This window comes from Mollisia scopiformis (assembly GCF_001500285.1).
Source record: "Mollisia scopiformis unplaced genomic scaffold LY89scaffold_27, whole genome shotgun sequence".
NCBI lineage: Eukaryota > Fungi > Ascomycota > Leotiomycetes > Helotiales > Mollisiaceae > Mollisia > Mollisia scopiformis.
Window position 1 is genome coordinate 207251 of NW_017263607.1, and position 22528 is coordinate 229778.

The following is a 22528-nucleotide window of genomic DNA, read 5'->3' on the forward strand; positions in this document are numbered from 1 at the left end:
AATAGGCTGAATGCAACGGAGTACGCAGCGCCATATTTGAGCACGAGACAGACACGTGAACATTATTGCTTTGAAGAACAGATCTTCAATGCTTCGAGACCCCATCTGCACCATCCATGTCGTTCGTTACTCTCTTCGTACCTAAATTCTTAGCGAGAGTATTATATGTATTGCATCTTCCTTCTCGTGTGGTGTTAGCCCGTCTTTTCCTTACGACGGTGTTTCCTCGGGCGACTGAACAGAGTGGCTGAATTTTCCGGATTTGCGACACTTCCAATAATATGTTAGCTACGAAATCGCTCAAGCCCAGAACAAATCAGCGCTTACATGTCTTGGGATTCTATAGTCTGGATCATGCATGTAAGTCGAAGTTGTGCTCCTCACTGCAGCGGCGCAGCATCAAAGGTCGTAGGTATAGTGAATAAGGTACGGCCGGAGCGATAACGATTGAGACTACATGTCTGCATATGTCATATGAGACAAATCAGTGCGCTGTCCATTGAGCATATAGCACGAAAGAGATGCAGAATTGGTTGGCTGTCTCGAGACCAATAGGAGTCAACTTGGTGTTTAACATCGACTGTGGATCGGCGAGCATGCACCAACAACATGATCGCTTTAGCGCCTCTCTTCAACTCATACCATTATGTTTACCCGCAACACTCAAGACTCTGTATACTCTGTGTATTTTCAAAATGGCTTGCATGATACACCCTTTTCACTTCTGCAGCATTTATCATGATCCACTTGTATTTGACTTTCCAATGCAACATCGAAAGATACTGACGCCACATTAGCAGTGAGATAGGCCAGATCGTATGGCTGGCCTATAACCACGACAACAGAACCGCTGTTTGCAATTGAACAGCAGCTCTGACAAGCTTGTGGGGTCTCAGTGGGGTCCCATTGGGGTCCATGCGGCGATGCATCTTTTTCCCTACATGTCGAGCGGCGGCGTAGCTTCAATGGTGAAATTGCCGATTCCGGTCGTCAGGACATATGCGAACCGAAGTCAATCGTGCATCGACAGTCACTCATATGCTATTGGACTGTATATCAGTCTGCGGGTTGCCCTTCTACGGCCGAAATAAACGCAAAGTTCCAAGTCCTTCTTTTCACACAAATTTGAAGAACAGCACCAAGATGACTCAGATTAGTGGTATCACTTTGCGTTCTCGACCCTCTCTCGCTTCCCGCTTGTCGAGTGCTGCCCAGGCCTTATCCCGATCTGTCTCTGCTCCCCCGAAGTATGCTTATACTCCAGGAAATGACGATGCCACGAAACAAACTGGGTTACTCAAAGACCTCCAGGCCCTTGGCATCCAAGATGCCCAGACTATGGTACTCCTCCTCAATACCTCTGCTACAGGTGTTGACGATGACAATGAGTTTCTCCTGGAACGAATGATACAGATGCTTTCCAAACTTCCTCCCCACTCCAAAGAAGGCAAACAAATGACCGATGGACTCATAAATCAGCTATGGGGAGGCTTAGAACATCCACCTAAGTCATCACTCGGCAAGGACTACCGATACCGTGAACCCGATGGGTCTTGCAACAACATTAGAGATCCACAGATTGGTGCTGCCAACACGCCATATGCACGCTCGATGCCTCCTATGGTGTTTCAAAGCCCTGATCTACCAGATCCAGAACAGCTATTTGATATGTTGATGGCTAGAGGAGATGACTTCAAGCCGCATCCAAATGGTATTTCAAGTATGCAATTCTACCTGGCCGCGATCATTACTCATGATATATTTCAGACGGTAAGTTTGGTGTTCGATAATCTAAGGATTTCATTGACGTTTCGTAGGACTCCAAGGACTTCAATATTAACACTACTTCTTCGTATCTTGACCTGTCTCCTCTGTATGGTAGAAATTTAGAAGAACAGAGGATCATGAGAACGTTCAAAGACGGCCTACTGGAACCCGATTGTTTCAGCTCCAAGCGTTTGCTTGGGCTTCCTTCTGGATGTGGAGTCTTTCTAATTATGTTCAACCGCTTCCATAATTATGTTGTTTCACAACTTGCTAGGTCAGTAATCCCAAATAGTGTGGAACGCAAGCTTATCACAGCATAGCATCAATGAAAGAAGCCGATTCACCAAGCCGAGATCATACGCTACGGGTATACAAGTCGAGAGTGCCTGGCAGAAGTACGACAACGATCTTTTTCAGACTGGCCGTTTGATCACGTGCGGTCTTTACATCAACATCATCATGAAAGATTACGTCCGCACTATGCTTAGTCTCAACAGAACAGACTCTGTTTGGGGTCTGGATCCCAGAACCAAGGAAGGGCAGAACATGCTCAGCAATCCTGCTCCGGAAGCGACTGGTAATCAAGTGTCTGTCGAGTTCAATCTTATTTATCGATGGCATAGCGCGCTTTCCAAGAAAGATGAAGCATGGACAGAGAAAGAATTCACAAACCTCCTTGGAGGTAAAGATCCTGCTACTGCGCCCTTGCACGAAGTCCTTGCAGCTTTGGGCAGATGGGAATCCATGTTACCTGAATGGCCTGAAGCAAGACCATTTGCTGCACTTTCTCGCAAGTCCGATGGAACCTATGATGATGATTCTCTCGTCAAGATATTGCAAGCGTCTATCGAAGACGTTGCTGGTACCTTCGGGGCCAACAAAGTGCCCAACTGTTTGAGAACAGTCGAAATTCTAGGCATCATCCAAGCAAGGTATTGGAATGTAGCAACCTTGAATGAGTTTCGAAGTCACTTTGGGCTGAAAAAGCACGAAACCTTTGAAGACATCAACCCCGATCCAGTGGTTGCGAACAAGCTCATGCAATTATATGACAACCCTGACTCGGTAGAGCTATATCCAGGTCTGTTAGCCGAGAAACCTAAACCGCCAATGAGCCCTGGAAGTGGGTTGTGTGTAAATTTCACCACTAGTCGAGCAATTCTCTCCGATGCAGTCGCTTTGGTGCGGGGCGACAGGTTCTATACTGTGGACTACACACTCAAGAATCTAACCAACTGGGGGTAAGAACTCTTTTCACTTTAAACATGCCACTTGCTCACATATCCAAGGTACAACGAAGTCGACTTCGACTTGAGCATAAATCAAGGCCAGCTGATGCATAAATTAATCTTCCGAGCCTTCCCCAATCACTTCCGCCAAAACAGCATCTATGCCCACTTTCCCTTTGTAACTCCATCGGAAAACTTCGTCATCTTAGACAAATTAGGAACCTCATCGAAATACTCCTGGGCACCGCCATCGAAACGACCAGATGTCGTTGTCATCAAATCGTATAAAGCCATTACCCGAATTTTGGAGAATAAGAAAGATTTCAAAGTTCCTTGGGGAGAGGCAATTGAGTTCGAGACTGCTCAGCCAGATGCTTCATATGCCAAGAACTTCGCTCAAGCAGGCGATGAAGCGGCAAATGCGGCAAGCCGCATCCATATCCAGAAAGCTCTTTATGTTTCAGGATGGTTTGATCAGATTACTACATACTATTCCGATGTCACGCGACATCTGTTGAGCACCAACAGCTTAGCCATGACTGCTGGTACAAAAGAGGTCGATATCATACGGGATGTTATTGGCCTCGCAAACACTCGCTTCGTATCAGCTCTTTACAACTTGCCATTGAAGAATGAAGTGCACCCTCAAGGAAAATATACCGAGCAAGAAATGTACACGATTCTTCTCTCAGCATACTCTGCGATCTTCTTCGACTCCGACATTGCTCAGTCTTTCAAGCTCAGGAACGTTGCAAGGGAACTGGCACAGCAGCTTGGACAAGTCGTCCTGATGAATGCGGATATGGTGGCCGCTACGAGCTATTTGCCTGACTTCTTTTCTCTCTTCAGTAGGCAGGTCAAGCCGGTGACCGAACCTTCTCTGCCCTCGTATGGCAATCAGATGATTCAAAGATTACTAGAGAAGGGGAAATCCGTCGACGAATCGGTCTGGGGAAATATCATACCGATGACTTCTACAGTTGTAGCAATACAGACTCAAGCTATATCTCAATGTCTAGATTACTATCTGGGAGATGGCAAAGAACATCTTCCTGAGCTGCATAGACTCTCGCACCTAAACACCAAGGAGTCAGACGAAAATTTGATGCGATAGTAAGTCTCCATCTCTTTGTAATCGTGTGCACCTGTTCTAATGATCAAAGCATGCTCGAAGGATGTCGCCTCAACAGCACCATGACCATTTGCCGCGACCTTGCCTCTGACCAGATTATCACCCACTCCATGCCTCCATTCACCAGCGTATCATCATTCGCCACGGTCACACCATTTCGAACCATAACCCACAAACTCACTACCGGTACCCGAGTACTCCTCAACCTATGCACCGCAGGGCGTGACCCTGCCATCTTCCCTGACCCAGGGCGAGTACGTCTTGACCGACCCCTTAACTCGTATATCCACTACGGCTGGGGTCCTCATCAATGTCTGGGCATCGAGGCCAGTCGAGCCGGTTTGACTGCAATGTTCAAGACGATAGTTGGCTTGAAAGGACTCAGGCGAGCTCCTGGACAGAGAGGTATGATCAAAAGTATGCCGGCTAAGAATTGGAATGGGCAAATTGGAAATACTTCTGGATGGAATGAGGAAGAAGAGGAGTTGGCGGGCTTGAAGGTTTATATGACAGCGGATCAAAGCTCAATCTCGCCGTTGCCAAGCACGATGAGGGTGAGATGGGATGCCTGAGACGGATGACAGCAAGGGACTACTTCTCTTTGCAGACTATTCGCGCGTTGTCTTTTGACCGCCCTTTTGCTGTGCGGTCTGTATCTAGATGATGAACATATCTCATGTTGTTAAGCATAGTTATTTAGATAAGTAAATACGAGTTTTTTTTGATTTCCAGCCAGAGCAAACTTCGACAGTCTGCCTCGAGGTGAATTCACCATGAGCTGATGACGGTCTCAAATGATGCGCCTCCGGCGACTTCAGCTCAGACAACTGAGAAAAGAAAGAACAACAGGGCCAATCAGCAACCTTCATTCCACCTCTCTCTGTAGGTGACTCTGAGAATTTCAGACACCCAAGTGTAATGTACGACAGGTAAGAAAACGAATGCTTGCGCTCAAATCGCCTCCAATCCCGCTTCTGCCAAACTTTACGATTGGTCTTCACTCCCAAGAAAGCCTCATGCCACGTTCATTTCCTTCTAGCTGCAGGAGCGTTGCTACACGACATATACTCGATGAAAGCTGTGCCACACGTGAGATAAAACGACGGGCTTCTAGCTTTCATTGTGCTACGAAGACTCGTATCCGTGCTACCAAGTCACAGCAAACATGTTCCATAAAGGGTATGGTGCATTCCGAAAGTGGTAAAGCTCCACAGTTTGGAGGCCGTTGCTGAAGATCTGAGACATCGATCGAAGATTCTCAGAGAAGTGCTTGTATCATGGCCTCGTTTGGAGAGAACCGTTGGATGTTTGAAGATGCGGTCCGGGGTTCAAGATGTTGGAGCTGCGGATATCCTTCCTTGTGTGACTTCCAGTGTGAGAAATTCAATAATACTCAATAACGAAATCGTCGCTCGTTACTCTACTCAACGCTAGTGCGGGAGCATAATTACTCTACTCAATAATACTCTGAGTTATTCAATAAGTTATCCAATAATAATCTGGGTACAAGTTGTTCCGGGCCGGAGGGCTGATGCGGGGCTGCGGCTTAGGCAGGCGCTACCCACTTTAGGTGCACGCCAAGACTCCCACCTCACGTGAAAAGAATAAGGATATTTTTGATTATAGAAATAAATATATCTATTCTTATATATTTATTAAGATTATAAAAACTATCAATAAGAGAGTTATATGCTTAAATTTAGGAAGATTATATAAGAGTATTAAATTTAAATAAGGCAAGATCACGTGCTATTGAATAACGTTGAGTTTATTGAATAACACTGAGTAATGGTATATTACTCTATTCAATAGCTTAGTCATAATTCAGATTTTTACTCTACTCTTACTCTACTCAATATTACTCACGAATTATTCAAGTTATTCAATAAATTTTTCTCACACTGGTGACTTCGAAGAAGGGTGAAAGCACGTGCTTTGGTCGGACATCAATAACTTTATATTTCGTTAACTGCACTTGCTCATTTAGAGTCCATATGACACAGCTCAGCTCAGTCATCCTTTACAATAGTTCAAAGACGCCATTCATGACGGCAAAGCGCCGCTATACACCACCACAGTCACGTTCACTATTTTCACCTTTCACCCTCGCATTCCCTTCGAATGGGTCCTCAAACTGATAGCTTAAGGTTATACTCATTATTGAACTTAACTATGCGTATATCGCGCCTCAGCTTCCCCTTTCAATTCAGCGTTAAACTTATTGAAATAACTCTTGGTCACCCAACCCAGAGGTAGAACTGGGCTGAAAGCCCACGCCATGATACCGACGAAGCTTTCTTCCTGCACAAAAGTCGTCCCACCTCCTGTAACAGTCGACTTCTCGAACCTAAACACATGTATGCCCCGGAAGAGGCCATAGACTGGTGGTCCGGTCCAGGAAAGAGTGTTCGCATTGCATTCCTGTTGATTTTCAATGAATCTGGACACCATTTAAGGAGATACCGTGATATATGGGAAGCAATGCAGCAGGAAGTCGAAATGATTATTTCCTTGTTGGAAAGTTGGGTGGGGTTCCGTTGGAATGGGGTGCTTACTATGATTTTAGCAGTGAAATTTACCCCGCCCATAGTACCACTGATGACATCGTCTTTCTAGAGTGGCTTTAAAGGATTGTCTTTCCGTATAGCGGTTATGAAGCCAGTGTGCCATTTGGGAAAGGTGGGAAAATCTAATAGCTGTGAAGAACCGCAAGAAACACTTAAATTAGTAAATGTCCCGACTGGATATCGAGAAGGGGCTAGAGACTTACAACATTTTTGACTTGATCTGGCGGGGCTGCTATTTCGACCGACGTATGAATCATTGTGTATTCGTTTCTGATGGAATGCTTAAACGCTAATCACCAGCTTGTGCGCAAGTAGAAAGAGACGGCACGCAGAGAGATGCGGCCAGAAGATGGAAGGCGATAGTAAGCTCGTGGTTAAAAGAAACGTCGGAGATGGTTCAAAGTCCAAATCGCTTAATCTGTGCCACTCCTTCCGATGCACAGGAAATGTTGGGATCTGCCACCTAAGTTATCTACGCGATTAATAAATTAAAAACACAAGTAAAAGTAAGGGAATTGGAACAGCGGAGCACTCTAGACCTGATGCTAGAAGAAAAAGAAAAAACTTGAGGATACAAAAGGTTGTCGTTGACCCTTTTCCAAATCATCGCGCAATTATAATTAATCTGAAACCTTAGAGAAAAAGAAGACATGTATTGGTTCTAAGCTTCTATGATGTCGTCAATGCATAGTTCCATGCACATTGAAGCGTAATCGGAGTTAACATTTGCTTACCCAAAGTGCTCGGAATCGGCAAGACCTGGAAGACCTTGCTGACCAACACCGGAACTAATAACTCCGACTAGCCATTGAATTTAATTCTTATATGCTCATACTTGATCAAAGAGAGATTGAAACTAGTGGTCTTCTTGTTCACTCATTTCCACTAACAATTCAAGCTGATAATTCTGTCACAACGGAAAATCACCAATCATAGAAGACGATATCAGAATGGTTTCACTTCAAATAGTGAAGCAGTCCAATGCTGGCATTGCATCATTACCACATGGACTTGTTGTTTTGTTCATCGGCGCAACATCAGGTATTGGACAAAGTGCGCTCCAAAGCTTTGCTCGACATGCCCCTTCTCCGCGAATATACACTGTAGCTCGCCCATCTACTTTTGCCTCTCATGAGAGCTTGTTGGCCTCGCTACGACAATCTAATCCTACTGCAACCTATAAACTCGTTGAAGCAGACGTCTCCCTAGTCTCAGAGGTTGACAAAGCTGTGAACAGGATCATTGAAGAGGAGACCAAGATCGACATTCTCTTCATGTCCGCCGGCTTCATGGCATTGGAAGGCAGGAAGGACACAAGCGAAGGGCTCGATCCCTCTATGTCAACTCGATACTATTCGCGTTTACGCGCAGTCCAATTGCTGCTTCCCTTGCTCAACAAGGCCCCAAGCCCGCGCATCGTCTCTGTGCTTGCTGGAGGGCTGGAGGGACCGCTCAACGAGCAGGATCTCGACTTGCGCGACCCGAACAACTGGTCTTCCTGGAATTCCTCAGTGCAGGCTACAACCATGGCCACGCTGATGCTCGAGAAGATTGCACGGGAGAATCCACGTCTGAGTATTGTGCACTGGTACCCCGGGCCTGTTGATACGCCAGGACTGGCAAAAATACAGAAGTTTGGAATGTCTTTTCCAAATCCGATGAGTCAGGAAGAGGCGGGCGAGCGCGCAGTATTCTTTACCACTAGCGATCGTTATGCGGTTCAAGAAGGACTTCTGCCTGTGCCTGCTGGGCTTGAGGTTGCGAAGAAATCAGGAGGGGGAATCTTTCTACTTAACCCACAAGGTGAAAGTACTGACAACGAGGCTGTGCTTGACGAGATGAGAAGAAGAGGGGTAGATGAGGTCGTGTGGAATTTTTCGCAGAAGGTATTTACTGCTTGTAATGTACAAGCAAGAGAATCCAAGGACGAGTTATGAGAATGTAGGACAGAATTGTTGTGTATTTTCGCAGGGCCTGATTAATTCAAATTGAAAATAAAGTACCTAGAATCACTTATTTCGACAAGCATTCAGAATGGGAAGCAATAATATGACGGGAGCATACTTTTCAAACGCTAGGCCACCTCAAAAAAAACTTCTTGCGACAACCTGCCCCCGCCAAGATCCCAATACTCCAAACCCACGTGTCATACAGTCGTTACATAAAGAGTGAACATGAAATGCCTAAGTAGAGTACTGAATGAACAACTACTTGTCCCCGCTGTGTAGATTAATACTCTCGACGCTCACACCAGCTTCATTCTCACTTCTCCCAAATGTACTTGGGCTGACTCCTCGCTCCTCCATCTCAATTCCTTGCAAGTCTCTTTCGCTTTCATTCGTTCCCTGAATGATTATTGTTTTCGCACTCTTATTACCACTCTGATCGGGTAATCTCGTCATGATATTACTTTCCGAGCCAGTATTCGTGATCTTTGGAATTCTGAATGCAGACCCAATCATCATGCTCCAAGTTCGGCGACGACGATTTGACGTTGTGCTCTCGGTACCAGCAGAATGGGCTCTGCTAGTAGAGAAGAGGGCGGGGAAAATCTTGAGCAGGAGGGGTCGGATGCACATCAGACACGAGCACATAACTGCAACATATGTTTCGATATCTGACCAAAGGACGATCTCGATATCATTCCCTTATGATAATCAGTATACATTGTAGAGCCGAATATTGGGTAGGACCATACATGTTCCGTCAAGGGTGAGCTTGTAGTTCCAGACGTACCGCAGCCGAATCATACTGGTGACACAAGCACTGCTTTAGTTAGCACCTCCTGTGAAGGGAAATTTGAGGGAGGTACTTGCAATGATCCCAAAGCAAACATAAAACAGAGAGACAGTCTTTTTCTGAGATCAAGATTCAAGCCGATTAACTCCGAGATCGGAAGTACCATGATAGCAATATCCTCGAAGATGCTTGCGAAAGCGCCTGCCCTCATGGCTGCGTTGACATTCATACATGTTCCTGGGATTGTCAAGTTCCAGAAAGACTCAACGGGAATGCACTGGAAGATGACAGTGAACGTGAAGGCTACCATGTGGCAGCACTGCCATACGAGTGCGAATTGAACGAGCCATCGGAAGTTGGGGGTGGGGAAGATTCGGAGGTAAAGGAACAAGATGGAGAGCTTCGCAAAGTTCTGTATGAGTGCATAGAATATCGATGCAACCCAGTATAACTGCCATCATTGTGAGTTGCGCGCAATATACCGAGAATGTGAGCTCATACCAAATTGAGTCTTGTAAAGTTTAGTACTGGGATGTCCCAAATATGTTGGCCGAAACCAAGGTACGAACCTAAGAGGAGATGTTCAACGATCGAATTCCGTGATGTTTGCATTGGAGGTGACTTACTGTATACCGGAATTACAGTGTTGGGAACCATAAATAACTAGCCTCGTGAGCACAAAGTCAGGACATGCCATAGACACAGCACTCACAGCACATATCACAATCATCCAATCATCCCACCACAGTCTTCGAGCAACCCACGTCCTCGATATCAACCGCAGAGCTATCATAGGGAATGCGAATGCAGCAATGATGACTTCAACCCGCAAGATCTCGGCCTTTCGAGATTCTTTCGGAAAAGTGATACAAATCTCGCTTTGCAAGACTTCAGTTGCGGCTGTCATAGTCAGTGCGGTCCTTAAAAATATCATGACGAGGGAACGAACTGATCAGGTCTGTCTCGTTACACGAAGTAAACATGCATATAGCAAGTTCATATTGTAAAGTGCTGCTTGTGCAGAGGCAGTTTCCAATAGTGGTAAGGTTCGTTACTGGACATCCCATGGGCTCCAAGACCTCAACCTCACAGTTCAACTAAGAGAGAGTCAGCCAGATTTAATGACACCAGAGCGAATGAAACCAACAAGGCAGGCAGGTGTCTGAGGTAAAGCTTCAGCCAACGCTGTCTGGCATAGAGATACCACTAAAACTGCAGCACCAAGGAATTGACGTGAAAAAATCATCCTGAGATTGAGAGATAGCATGGTAGATGCTGGGACGACCTTCAACAAGAGACCTAGTAACCATCTTATCTACCAAGATCGTGGCGAGTGACAACAGCACAAGAAAAAAGGAATCACGCAAAAAGGAAAAAGCAGACGCAACGGCTTGAACACGTAAATGTGGTCCCCATGCTTGATAAGTAAAGCAGATATCCAGCCTCGGTATGTTAATTTGCAACCTCCTCGGAACCACCTGGACATTTGCGCCAATCACGATTCTGCCCTCGCCAAACAAAGAAATGATCTCGAGGGACCAATGCACGTTCTCGATCAACAGAAATCTCACAAGGCAACATCTTGAGATTATGAAGCTGAAGTATCTTGATCATGAGCGATAAGCCCTTGGCTGGGGACCTGATGAACGGAAGCGAAAAAGAAATATCTTGCAGATCTGACAGCGGGCCACCGTTACACGACACCATTGTCCGGGGCTAGGTAAAAACGGACCGCTTTGTGAACAAGTTGTCACCGCACAAAGTAGATTGCGCACTATGCGGGAGTGCTATCTCAACGAAGCATGGGCTTGAAGATCTGGGGATGATTAGTTTTCATACCTACCACTGAATACTGTATCGGTATTTCGTCCCGGGCCCCACCTCACTTCATTTCAAAACCGAGGAATAAGATACACTTCTCACTTACACACAATCACAAGTGAAGAATGTTCGTTCCCAGACAATTATCGAGTAAAACTTGTAGAAGTGATTCTCGAGAAGCGATGAGGAAGTGCACGGTAGGGTTAGGGTCCGAGTAAAACGTGAACTCTCAACTCACTCCATAGTGAATAAAGATTAGAGGTGAAGTGGGGTTAATGGATCCTGTATGCAAACCGCTGTGGTAGTTCTATGTTTTCTTTTTGACGTTGAACAGACCCCCGCGTCGTCGCATTGACCTTGTTTCCATGTCAGCCTCGGAGTGCGTTCGACTGGTTGGATCGCGACATAGAGCTCGGACCTTCATCAATGCTTTCATATCGCATACGGAGGAAAATCTAAAACGGATTGCCTATTATAGCGAAGCTTGCGAGTGAACGCGGTCTTGGACGGGAAAGATACCGGTTTCTGACCGTGCGAGAAAAAAGAAAAGAAAAGCTCTTGCACATATTCTTGCTACTCATCCAATTGTGTTCGCAATTCCTGATCCCTCATCAATGCTTTTCTCCTATCAAAATGAGGAACACTTACCTCAAGTCTCTTCCGGTTATCGAGTGGATTTCTTCTTGATTGCATATTGAAGGCCTCAGCAGCAATTTCTTTCTTCAAGTCTTGGGCTTGAACAACGCGCTGTATGGCATTCAGCTTCACGAGTTGCCACAGTATATCTATATTCGTATTACTCACTTCTTCAAAAGATCCCCGAATTCTGTATCGGACGGTCTTTACTTCTTTTGCTTGACCGAGTCGATGAATGCGGCAAAGTGCTTGCTCCTCCATCATCGGATTCCATTGCGGCTCAAGAAGATACGCTACTGAAGCTGCGGTAAGGTCAAGTCTGTTGTAATCTTTAGCATGTGTCAAGGAACACTCATTTCGACCGAGGACGTGGAGTCACATGTACTCACCCCGCACCACCGCACGTGATAGACACGAGTATGACTTGGATTGAGGCATCTGTCTGGAATTTTTGAATTGCCTCTTCTCGCCGCTCCCCAGAGTGCTGTCCATCGATGCGAGTGTATGATATCCCAGCTTTGATGAGAAGAGATTCAATAAGATCAAGCGTGAAAGTCCAGTATGAGAAGACAACGCTATTTGTTGTCTCATTAGTCATGTTGGCTGCAGTCAACTTTGATAACAACTTACCTTTTCTCTCCTTTTGGGCAGGTTTGTAAATCTGCCATCAATGTCTTCAGCTTCGTTGAGACGTGTTCTTCGCGGATATCCGGCAGCATCTTTCCTTTCCCGGAACTGATAGCAATGTCTGGTGTCCACGACACTTCAACACTTTTGCACAATGGTACATGCGAGCATGTCGGTACCGGCTGACCGCTTGGGGAATCTTTGATACATGAGCCACAAGTGAGCGTCAAACACTTTGCGAGATAAGGTTTTGGGTTTTCCGAATTCGACCCTTGGCCTGCGCCATCGGAAAGAACATTGCCACAAACGGAGCAAACTGCTTCGTTTGCACATACAATGGTCTCAAAGGCCTTGTTTCCGGTTGACTTGTTCCAAACTTGAGTATCTTGTGGCGTGATACTAACTGTCTTGTTGACTTCGCGATTTGAATGTACAAGTCCGTGATTGCAGAGTAGGCGCAATTCATTGAGCCATTGTAATGCATTGAGATACTGCCCAGGCTGCAACGGGTTGCTTGATAGGGCTGCGTCTAGCTTCCTGATAGTTCCTTCTTTCGCTCTGTCGTAATATTCTTGTTCCTCGGCGCTGAATTTCAGATTGTGAATCAAGTCCTCCCGCTTGGGCAGATCGATAATTGCCTTTGTTCTGCACAAGGAAATGCAGTTCACTAGCTTCTTCATCCGTGTGATGTCTTTGTCTCCAGACTTCAGCCATGGCTTGGCAATTTCCGTGTCGAACACTTTCGGTGATGAGAAGGGGTAGATCTTAAGATACTCAAGAAGACTAGAGAAGTCTGTGACACGATTCTGAATCGGGGTACCAGTGATTGCCCATCTGTTGGTTGCGTTGACTGCACACGCTGCTTTTGCCATCGCCGTTGCTCGATTGCGTATCGTGTGTGCTGAACTATTAGCAATGAGAACAATACAAAGATCAGTGGACATACCTTCGTCAAGTACTATTCTATGCCAAGAGAATGAAAATAGAGTCTCTTCACGAATTTCGGTATCTTCATGTCGCTTTTGCTGTCTAACCAGTGTTTCAAAAGTTGTGATTACGATGTCGAAGTTGCCAAGAGTCCAAATCTTGCGTTTTTGAGTACCGTGAAAGCGCATCCATGTCAAAGTGTCGGGCTTCAAATGCCTGCCTAGTTAGTATAGAGGTACCTTAGTTTCAGGTCAAGTTGCGTACCTCTTCAATTGATTGTTCCAAGTTTCGAGAACTGCATGCGAATAAGTCGGAATCTGGTAGTTTGACGGACTTCAACTCACGTGAATAGGGGACAACAATGAGCGTGGACTTCAAACGGCGGAGATAACCTTGTGTGGTAAATATCCCTTTTTCGGTCGACTTGCAGCTGTTCAAAGCAATTAATGAGATCATCGTCAAGGACTTTCCGAGGCCCATCTGGTCAGCGAGCAGACCTCCCTTGGAGTCTGGTGGGACAACGTTCTGGCACATTTCTGTGATCATATTTGTATATCTTACTTTGTTAGCTAGATTGATTCCACTGGGTTAAGGGCTCTTGCGTCATTTGGCCTGTTTCATCGACTTCTTTTACCCATAAATCATCTTGAGAACCGTCATACTGCCAGCCCTCTTCCCTTTTCACCATAAAAGTGAGTGCTTTCTTTTGGTGCCTAGGGTCTTATATTAGTAATCGAACCACCCCACGATGCTGTTGTCTTCTCACCTATAAAGCGGAGTGCTGATGGCCTCGGGCGCATCTGTCAATGACAAGTGATCATCGCAGCTGAACTCTGAAAATATGTCGTCGCTCGAGATGACTCTTTCAAGTTCCGAGGCTGCGTTCAGGGAACCAAGCTGATTTGTCATTAGACGCTCTTCACTTCTTGTTAATAATTGTGGGTTCGAGTATAGCACCACTCGATCGCATTCCAACGGCTCCTGCAGATACACGCCGCACCTAGAGAGATAAAGTCCTACTTCATCGCAGAGATCTTCCGGGCCATAGATGATTGTGTTCATAACATATTGCAACTCATTTGCACCTGGTTTCGAGAACCTTTCTTCCCGGCAGCAGCCCGTCGGTTTATAGTTCGGCAATAGATCTGAAAGCAGATCCCCTCCTCGGTAGTCAAATTACTCAAGATCTTTGCTGTTCGTTCATCAAGTTCTCCGAACTTTGTGTCCCGTTCAGTCTGGTAGAGGTGATTAGGCTTCCGGAAGGCGACTGATATTTGGCATGTATCGAAGTTCATCAAGCTCGACTGAGACGCCGTGATTGGGATATCGGCAATCTGGAAGTGTTAGCAAGTCAGCTTGGAATAACAATTGACAATACTACCATTCCGTAGCAAACTTGATCCAAGATTGGTGTTGTAGGCTCCTGTATTTCAATAGTAGCTCCACTAGTCAGATTATTTGCATCGGGCAAGACATCCTGGTGGAAAGAACCGCCGAGACACAAATCCGAAACTTGTTCTCCAAATGAAGAGTTGTTCAGAAATAAATGATCTGAGTCGCGATACTGGTCATCGTATCCCACTGTCAAGTTGGGTTCCGACGTTTCAAAGGCTGAGGATGCGAAGTCATTGCTGTGTGTTTGCAAGAACTTTTGGGCCCAAACACTTTCAAGTTCGATTTGATCGGGGTCCGTTGTAATATCATGAGTTTCACTGTATTGCGGCTCGCCTGGACATGCGAATCCTGGTAGTGATGGAAGTTCGAAATCTCCATAGTCCAGCCGTTGCCTCTTTGAGCCTGGTTCCATAAAGTCCATCGCTCCTTCGCAGTGGGCCAAGCTTTCAGTCATCCTTTTGATCCCATTGATGGTATGTAAGCTTCTTCGATCGTTAATGCAAGGCTCTATTGTCTTCATAGAGTGGTACTATGAATGGAAGTCCGATAGTTAGATCTCAGCCTCGTCAAATTGTCAAGCTTGACCGTCGAAGTTGATGGCAAATGGAGCGAGCATCGGAACAACACGGCGGGTTGATGGTAGTGCTAGCACCTGCGAGGTATTCACTCTGGCTTGTAGGCAAGCTTGACTTTGACGTGATTCATGTATGAGAGAGAAAAAGAAGGAGGCTCTCACACACACTGTGCAACGTTGTGTGGCGGTGACTAGCGCTCAGCCACAATATGAAGGTCATGTGACAGATTCACCCAGCACTTTGGATACACCTCCTTCTTCTCATCAGAAAGCTATCTGAATTACCAGAGACGAGATGGAGAAACATAGCGTGGGAGAATGACAAAGTAAAAGGGAGTTATCATGACTTTCCTTTGTAGAGGAAGCGAGAGTAGCGAAAAGAGAGAATTAATGGCGTCGAAGAGAGAGTCCCATTAGAAGTTACTATTGGTACTTCAATATACTACGTCCAGTATCGAGAAATTACTTAATTTCGTGCTGCTAGCACTTAAATTAAACTGTACCGGTAGATGCTATTAGCACGGGAGTTGTCTCGCGCAGCATACCATGCTCGAGTATGCTTTGCAAACGTTGAAAGAGTCTTGAACAAATATGCCTAAAACGGCGTTTCGGCAGTACAATCTCTTCTCGGACTCTGTGCTGACTTAGAGTGTACTCAGCATAAGAAACATTGCGTGCCAAAATGTTCCGTACCCACGAAAAATTGTTGGATGTTCAGCTCGAAGTGAAGCGAGACGGAATCCTGCAGCCACCCGACGAATGAAAAGTGTCAAAGAATGTCTTTTTCACATGCATCCTTCGTATTCTTGATTCCATCGTTGACATCGCCGGCGGCCTAATCACTGCCCGTTGGCCTCCAAATGGGTGCCCGATCGCTAATTTCATGCAACTCTGCTCCCCGCGGTCTTTTATCTTTCTTCCTCCTCACTACAAACAACGAAAGTGCGTGGCCGCTGGAATCTCGCCCTCGTCCGGAAACACGACTGGATGTGGTAAATCAAGATGAGGCATGTCAGTTCCTAGGAAGATTCACCCCATTACTGCGGGATGCGCAGTTGCAGCAGACCGTTGCTAAGAAGATCGATCCATAGACCTTTGTCTGGAAACTAAAGAAAAGCGGTGATTTGTCTGGATTTTGACGGTATGTGATCTCTCTCACTTGGATCAAGTCTGGAGCTTGTTCTGTAAGTCGAACCAAAGAGGCAGCAACAATTCATGCCTGAGAAGGCTGCACCGCAACAGCTGGGGCATACTCGGTAACATACCGGAAATTTCTCAGTTGGCAATCACTCCTAGCCCAGATGGAACATTGAAAACGATAGATAGAATGGTAGAAGGTGTGGTATTCATCATTAGGATCATCTCAGACACTTGCAATTACCACACTCTCTGAAAGGCTAGGTAGCTCGCATCACTCGCCCAGATTTGCGAGATCGCAGGCCCCGTCATTCACTTGGTATCTTGTTTGCTTTGCTTGGGGTCCCGCTCCTCAAACTCGTCCCCCGAAGCTCGCTTCGAGCCGGTACCACCGGCACTGCTTTCATCGGCTGTTTGCGCGTCCTGTGTTTGCAAAGTCAGCCGCCATTCTGGCCCTCAGGTAACCGTGGGAGTCTTACTGAAGCATCCTCTCCACCGGGGAATGAATATCGGCGGACTCTCTCACCAGGAGGGTCTTTTTGGTCAAAGGTTTGCGTCTCGCCTTCTACCCTGTATGTCGTGTGAGCATCATTTCAAGTCATGTCATCAATTCACGTACACTACCGTCGTTTCCTTCTTGTCCAGATCGATAGTGATGGAAACGCTACCTCGTGAGTCCGAGTTAGCCATATTTTTCTGCAGAGGTTGTATGTCTTCCAAAGTAGCTGGACGAGCAAAGAGATGGAAACGTGGTTTATTATAAGTATCTACGGTATGGCCGCCAGCGTCCTCGATCTCGCCGAGCTATTCTTATGTTTGGCATTGCCGCAGGGGAGAAGGTTGAAGAAACCGTTGTCATCACGCAAAATCAGCTGAACAATGCCGCGCTGTTGCGCATTACCTTTGTTTCCTGGCCGCGGAGAGTCTGATGATACAAGTTCAGGGGAGGAACTGAGACACTCGTGGTCTGATAGAGAGGGCCGCCGCATCATTGACAACATGCCCAAAATCGTCGCCCTTTCTTTTCGCCCAAAATGAAGCTTTGGTCTCAATATTGGTCTATTTTTGTACACCGCTGCCCTCCAACACGCCCGCGTCGTCCTTCGCGTCATCTAAGTACATTGGTAGTACCTCGTCGGATTATAGTACTCTATACTGAATTTGGGCATTCCATTCGAGAAGTGGTGCTCATTTTATTCACAAGTCATAGTTATGCAAGCGGATCAAATCACGTTCAGCGTCAACATTGCGAGAACAATTCCAGAAATCTTTTTCCGAAAAAGCTTTATAAGTGTATTTTGGCATTCTGAGAATTATGTAGATCAGAAAAAAAAACCACCGCGTTCTCGGTTTCGTCTCAATCTTGAATACAGCGTTTCCATCACAGGTAAAATGCGCAAGGAAAATCGAAGCCATGTGAAATTGAAATCATTCGTCTCCCAGTTGGCCCCTCCAATCTTCGTTTTGCGATATGCAACTTGCAGAACTCGTCGCACTGATCAAAGCGCTCGCGGCCTCGAATTGCACCCTACAATTTGTAGTTAGTGGGAAAGAAATCCTTGGTTGATAACATTTGATCAACTCACAAGAGTCTTTCTCCAGACGACGAGCATTCCAGATTAGCATAATCAGCTCCGCATTCTCCCCGAAACAATAGTCGAAATTCTCTACATCCCATTTCGGAGATTGAGGTGGGATGTTGTTATAATCGCTGTATAAGAGAGCATACAATCTTGTATAGAGCGTGTACATGTATTCACAGCCTTCCATTCGTTCCTGCAACTGTTTCGAATCTCCATTCGGTTAGCGAAAGCCAAACAGCACCAAAAGAAAGAAGGGAACATACTGGCAGGGAAGCAACGGTAGCGCTCAAGACGCTGTCGGTAATCCAAAGCCAGACGCCACAAGCATATCCCCACCATCAGCACATTGTTCGTGTGCTCCTTCATGTGCTGGAAAACAGCGTCGATCAATTTCCCGAGATCCTTCTCAGCTTCTTCGATACCCAACGCAGCATGAACATGGAGCTGCTCCCTAGCCGTGTGTGAAAGTTGGAACTTCTCCTTTGCTTTGTTATAATCTACTATTCCGAAATGCTTTGGTGGGTTGGTTTTGAAAGATCGCAGAAAAGCCAAGCCCTCCTCAAGATCAATAGGTCGGCGGCTGCCAGTGAATCTTCCCAGATTAACAATCCGCAACGTAAGTCGAACGATGTGCCACTTGAAGCTGTTAGCAATCGCAAGCTACTTCGGAGGGAATCGAAGGGAACTTACCCATGGCGCTTGTTGAGAAAAGCGCAAATACCTTAGAAGTATCAAGTCGATTGTAGCCTCCGAATCGTGGTACACACCATTGTCCGACCACTTCTCAGCTTGTGATTCAATGTTTTGGCGGGCCCACTCGTCCATCCTCTCGTGACTCGGCATGAATTCAGGCGCAATACCATACGATTTTGTCTCAAAATCATCCTTAGCCGTTTCATGGCCGCCGGTAGAGACCATTGGCTGTACGGGCTTGTAAATAATATCTTGAATCTTCACAAGAAGTGGATCTCTTAAGTCAATTTCCAGATAGAGGACCTTTCCATGCTCTCTTGGGCCAGCACCCAGAAGGAAAGAACGCGGATCGTCGTGCATAGACTCCAGTTGCGGTTGGATACTGGCTTGTCGCTGTGCTATTCCAAATACATCTGGCATCGTTAGAAATTGACCAAGATGCTTGAAGATCCAAATGCCTACCTGGCTTACCCTTGAGTGCATCTTCGACTCCGACCCCTCTTCGATAGCACATAGCTCGCCCCAAGTACAATTGGTTCCCTGTCAACTCTAGACATTGTGGGCAAGGTCCTTCGAATATGGATCTGCACTAGAAACGCATTAGCCACAAAGAATGAGCAACAGTAGCTTACTCACCTTTTTGTGCGCCTGGATGCAATGTTCGCAAACAGTTTTCGAGTTGCGGAGCTCCCGTGTCTTTTCCTTTGCTTTATCGGATGGTTTGATTCTGGTGCGAGTTCGATTAGGAGATTCTCCAATTGAATGTTGTGGAGAGGGGCGCCAAGAAGCTGATGATCCTGATGATCCTGAAGCCGATGGTCTCGATGAAATTGTCCCAAATGACTCCGACCCGCTGGACCCTCTTGCAACCATGGTTGATCTGGCAGATTCGGATGTTTCCAGACCAACCATGGAATCACGATGGAGGATTTGCGCTCTTCGACTGTGAAGTGCTCTAATGGGAAAGGACGAGGAAGGGCCAGGCTGTACATGTGCCTCGGTATGGAAGTGCTCTGGTGAAGAAGTCCGCAGGATATGCATGCCAAAATCGCCGGACGGTGCAACATTATCATTAACCCAGTCATTCGGTGGTAATAACTCATTGTCGATGGAATGGGGTCCAGATGACCATGGTAGCGCTGTAATACTTCGTACTTCCTCTCGCTGTTCTCCAACACTAGAGTAAATCTCCCTCATGGTTTGATTTCTAGATGGAAGAGGCCCTGTGCTGTGGGGAGGCGCATAGGACTGATAACGCTCGCCGGTCAGAGCGTATGGTGACAGTGGGTAAGACACAATTGGAGCCGCCAATAGATTCGGATCAAAATCGTCGACGGTGGTATAGCCATGATGTTGACTTTGCAGCAACTGGTGGACCGGGTATTGAGGGCTTGCAAATCTCTCCGCCGGCAATCTTGACACACCAAAGGCTTGAGCATTCATCGGAGGCGAAGATAGTCTTGCGGATTGTTGACTTGAAAAGTGGTATTCGGGACTTTGTTCCATCCATGACTGCGTGAGATACGGTTTGTCATAGACTGCAGTGACACCTTTTTGCTGCAGGTTGACCTCCGCAATGCTAAGTCCCGAGTTGAAGAGCGGTGGTACTGGAAGAGAAGTATGGGCGGGATGTATGTACGGAACCTTTTGAGTCTCGTTGTAACTCGAACTTTGAATGAAAAGACCACCTGGGTTGTATGGATCTCCGCCAGCATTGGTGTTTCCATCTTCAGGTGCAACAACTGCAAGAGCGCTTCCCTCCACGTGATGATATGTCGGCTCAACGATGGAGCTCTGCGCGTTCACTAAAGATCCATCTATTCCTTGTGACGTAGAGAGACCACCTCGGAAAGATGTATCTGGAGTGACGTGTGTAAAGGAGTGAGGTTGAAATGGAGGATCGAGATCGAAGTCTGTCAACGGCCCGTTGAATGGGACGTCTCCCCAGGAGTACCATGGCAGATCTAAACCACGGTCTGGTATTGCCATCACTTGTGAATGCTCTGTCCACGTTCCAATCAGCATGATAGATTAAGTAACTCTGTAGAACTACGAAGGAGCGATATAGATGGAAATGGAAGTTGTGATGGACAGTATTGGCAAATTTTCGAGACGCGCTAATGGAAGTAGAAATATGTAACAGACCTGGAGTGAATCTGCGTATAGCTAAAGTGAAGTAGGTATTCGATCGGACTAGGCGTAAATTCAAGTTGAAGCGGACAGAATGATCTGTGAATTGTCCAAAACACGGTCAGTATTTATCCTACTTTATACACCCTCAACGGATGAGTCCACTTACTTAAGCAACATGGTATGAATGGCTAACGATGCTGACCGTTTTCACACAAGAGGAGGAACATCCTGGGTGAATCCATCTTTGCCCCTCGGCGGCACGTCAGAACTGATGGACCCAGCTTGAACACATCAATCGTTTACGTGTTACCATCATGATCCAATTGATAAAACGAAAGGAGCAAGGAATGCATTCCTCGTGGAAGCAAAGTAAATCTTGGATTGAGGACTGGTCTGATGGGATCGCCGCGGCCATGATCTTGATCGTTGAACCTAGTAGATGCATGCAGCTCTGCATGTGCCTGAATTAAGCTCAATTCATCAGAGGTAAGCGATATCGATGAAGATTGGTAAGAAACTGAAATATCATCGAATCCACAACTGAATCGACACCGGCGGAGGTATATTGTGCTTTGGGTTGCGAAGAAGAAGACCAAAGAGAGCCCAAGTAAAGAAGGCTCGTATGCGCACGGCCATCCTGGCAAGAAGGAGCGAAGGGAGAACGAACAACTGATGGTTTGCAAGGTTGGGTCGAATATCATTCAATGTTGTATGATAGTCGCCCTAAGCAGTAGTCGAGTATAGCGGTTTGAACCATCGTGCTGAACCACGAGGCAGGACGTACTCGGCGTCGATCTTTTCTGGGCACTTGGGGCATTCAAAAACAGGCATGGTATGCGGATAAGGCATGGTCGAGCTTCTAGAACACTCTAGCTGGAGCCATGTAAGCTTTACGATGGCTTTAAGGCCTTTAATGCAAGGCTTCCAATGTATCTGGGGGCATTCTCGCTTGGCGACTAGCATAAGGAGGAGGCAAACAAATCAAAAGAATAAGTGTGAACTTTCTGCTCTCGGAGTTCTCGCAAGTCGATTGACGATTCAGTCTGTAGCTGCTCGTAAATTGGACTGAAAGACGTTTTTTGTCTCTTAGTCCAAATGTCCCACCGAAGCTTTCAGGTCTCGTAAATGTAGCTTCAATTCTTCAGGCCGCACCGCCCTGTGGTCCCGAAGTCCCGCGTACTGGAATCCATTCTCTAGCACGGGATCTTCCGTTTATGGAAGCACGCTCCTAGAAGGAGGGCGGAAGCAGATCTTCGCCCAGGGCGCAACCGGGCACTTTGTGCTTTCGCCCACCCTGGAGACGCGCCTATCACACACCCAACCAATATTTTGGATTGCAGCCACTCATGCATATGCAGGCACATAATCACATCTGGTTGTATCTCCGTCTCACTGCATCGGCGAATCAGAAACACTCGGTCTGCACAATATCAGCTGGATTTTGCACTAGTATGCCCCTTTCTCGCCGCGGTCGAAACGTTGCCATCAAAACAAGTAATGACAACGTCCCTGAAATTACATTAGGCATCACTGAATGCATACTTTGCCGCCCTATTTGGCAGCCTGGA

The 22528-nt window shown here is 46.4% G+C and overlaps 8 protein-coding genes across 8 annotated transcripts; 2 read left to right on the forward strand and 6 right to left on the reverse strand.

Moving 5' to 3' along the window:
• The first annotated feature begins 1242 nt into the window (after nt 1-1242).
• LY89DRAFT_627298 (linoleate diol synthase) lies at nt 1243-4750 on the forward strand. The gene is made up of 5 exons (XM_018211140.1): nt 1243-1770; nt 1818-2041; nt 2088-3008; nt 3057-4109; nt 4160-4750. Exons 1-5 carry the CDS (start codon nt 1339-1341, stop codon nt 4698-4700), a joined length of 3171 nt encoding a protein of 1056 aa, XP_018064302.1. The 5' UTR covers nt 1243-1338; the 3' UTR covers nt 4701-4750.
• A 1544-nt stretch (nt 4751-6294) lies between these two features.
• Nucleotides 6295-6952, reverse strand: LY89DRAFT_675455 (uncharacterized protein; the record flags this gene model as incomplete). The annotated part of the gene is made up of 3 exons (XM_018213508.1): nt 6295-6549; nt 6684-6740; nt 6899-6952. The coding sequence occupies 3 exons, from the start codon at nt 6950-6952 to the stop codon at nt 6295-6297; spliced, it is 366 nt and encodes a 121-aa protein (XP_018064303.1).
• A 578-nt stretch (nt 6953-7530) lies between these two features.
• LY89DRAFT_656545 (short-chain dehydrogenase/reductase) lies at nt 7531-8749 on the forward strand. The gene has a single exon (XM_018212390.1). The coding sequence runs from the start codon at nt 7646-7648 to the stop codon at nt 8630-8632; it is 987 nt and encodes a 328-aa protein (XP_018064304.1). The 5' UTR covers nt 7531-7645; the 3' UTR covers nt 8633-8749.
• A 43-nt stretch (nt 8750-8792) lies between these two features.
• LY89DRAFT_723801 (uncharacterized protein) lies at nt 8793-10905 on the reverse strand. Its single transcript, XM_018218848.1, has 8 exons — nt 10582-10905; nt 10384-10531; nt 10147-10334; nt 10061-10097; nt 9936-10003; nt 9512-9885; nt 9394-9461; nt 8793-9342 (listed from the first exon to the last, which is right to left on the reverse strand). Exons 1-8 carry the CDS (start codon nt 10699-10701, stop codon nt 8903-8905), a joined length of 1443 nt encoding a protein of 480 aa, XP_018064305.1. The 5' UTR covers nt 10702-10905; the 3' UTR covers nt 8793-8902.
• A 718-nt stretch (nt 10906-11623) lies between these two features.
• On the reverse strand, nt 11624-13991 carry LY89DRAFT_675458 (uncharacterized protein; the record flags this gene model as incomplete). Its single annotated transcript, XM_018213509.1, has 8 exons — nt 11624-11710; nt 11904-12002; nt 12060-12210; nt 12281-12466; nt 12522-13419; nt 13465-13661; nt 13710-13740; nt 13790-13991. The coding sequence occupies 8 exons, from the start codon at nt 13989-13991 to the stop codon at nt 11624-11626; spliced, it is 1851 nt and encodes a 616-aa protein (XP_018064306.1).
• A 512-nt stretch (nt 13992-14503) lies between these two features.
• On the reverse strand, nt 14504-15294 carry LY89DRAFT_675459 (uncharacterized protein; the record flags this gene model as incomplete). The annotated part of the gene is made up of 2 exons (XM_018213510.1): nt 14504-14779; nt 14827-15294. The coding sequence occupies 2 exons, from the start codon at nt 15292-15294 to the stop codon at nt 14504-14506; spliced, it is 744 nt and encodes a 247-aa protein (XP_018064307.1).
• A 3758-nt stretch (nt 15295-19052) lies between these two features.
• Nucleotides 19053-20967, reverse strand: LY89DRAFT_266857 (uncharacterized protein). Its single transcript, XM_018206323.1, has 3 exons — nt 19464-20967; nt 19290-19411; nt 19053-19240 (listed from the first exon to the last, which is right to left on the reverse strand). Exons 1-2 carry the CDS (start codon nt 20850-20852, stop codon nt 19295-19297), a joined length of 1506 nt encoding a protein of 501 aa, XP_018064308.1. The 5' UTR covers nt 20853-20967; the 3' UTR covers nt 19053-19240; nt 19290-19294.
• Nucleotide 20968: 1 nt separating this feature from the next.
• Nucleotides 20969-21795, reverse strand: LY89DRAFT_266856 (uncharacterized protein). The gene is made up of 2 exons (XM_018206322.1): nt 21127-21795; nt 20969-21056 (listed from the first exon to the last, which is right to left on the reverse strand). The coding sequence occupies exon 1, from the start codon at nt 21659-21661 to the stop codon at nt 21260-21262; it is 402 nt and encodes a 133-aa protein (XP_018064309.1). The 5' UTR covers nt 21662-21795; the 3' UTR covers nt 20969-21056; nt 21127-21259.
• Nucleotides 21796-22528: the final 733 nt, after the last annotated feature.

Bases quoted from the DNA above. Each gene is read 5' to 3' on its own strand.
- LY89DRAFT_627298 (XM_018211140.1), top strand. From the start codon at position 1,339: ATGGTACTCCTCCTCAATACCTCTGCTACAGGTGTTGACGATGACAAT. The intron at 1,771-1,817 runs GTAAGTTTGGTG...GACGTTTCGTAG, and splicing joins CTCATGATATATTTCAGACG to GACTCCAAGGACTTCAATAT. The intron at 3,009-3,056 runs GTAAGAACTCTT...CACATATCCAAG, and splicing joins AAGAATCTAACCAACTGGGG to GTACAACGAAGTCGACTTCG.
- LY89DRAFT_656545 (XM_018212390.1), top strand. From the start codon at position 7,646: ATGGTTTCACTTCAAATAGTGAAGCAGTCCAATGCTGGCATTGCATCA.
- LY89DRAFT_723801 (XM_018218848.1), bottom strand. From the start codon at position 10,701: ATGCTATCTCTCAATCTCAGGATGATTTTTTCACGTCAATTCCTTGGT. The intron at 10,004-10,060 runs GTAAGTCACCTC...ATCTCCTCTTAG, and splicing joins CACTGTAATTCCGGTATACA to GTTCGTACCTTGGTTTCGGC. The intron at 9,343-9,393 runs GTATGGTCCTAC...GATTATCATAAG, and splicing joins GCTCACCCTTGACGGAACAT to GGAATGATATCGAGATCGTC.
- LY89DRAFT_266857 (XM_018206323.1), bottom strand. From the start codon at position 20,852: ATGCTGATTGGAACGTGGACAGAGCATTCACAAGTGATGGCAATACCA. The intron at 19,412-19,463 runs GTGAGTAAGCTA...TTTCTAGTGCAG, and splicing joins GCATCCAGGCGCACAAAAAG to ATCCATATTCGAAGGACCTT.
- LY89DRAFT_266856 (XM_018206322.1), bottom strand. From the start codon at position 21,661: ATGATATTCGACCCAACCTTGCAAACCATCAGTTGTTCGTTCTCCCTT.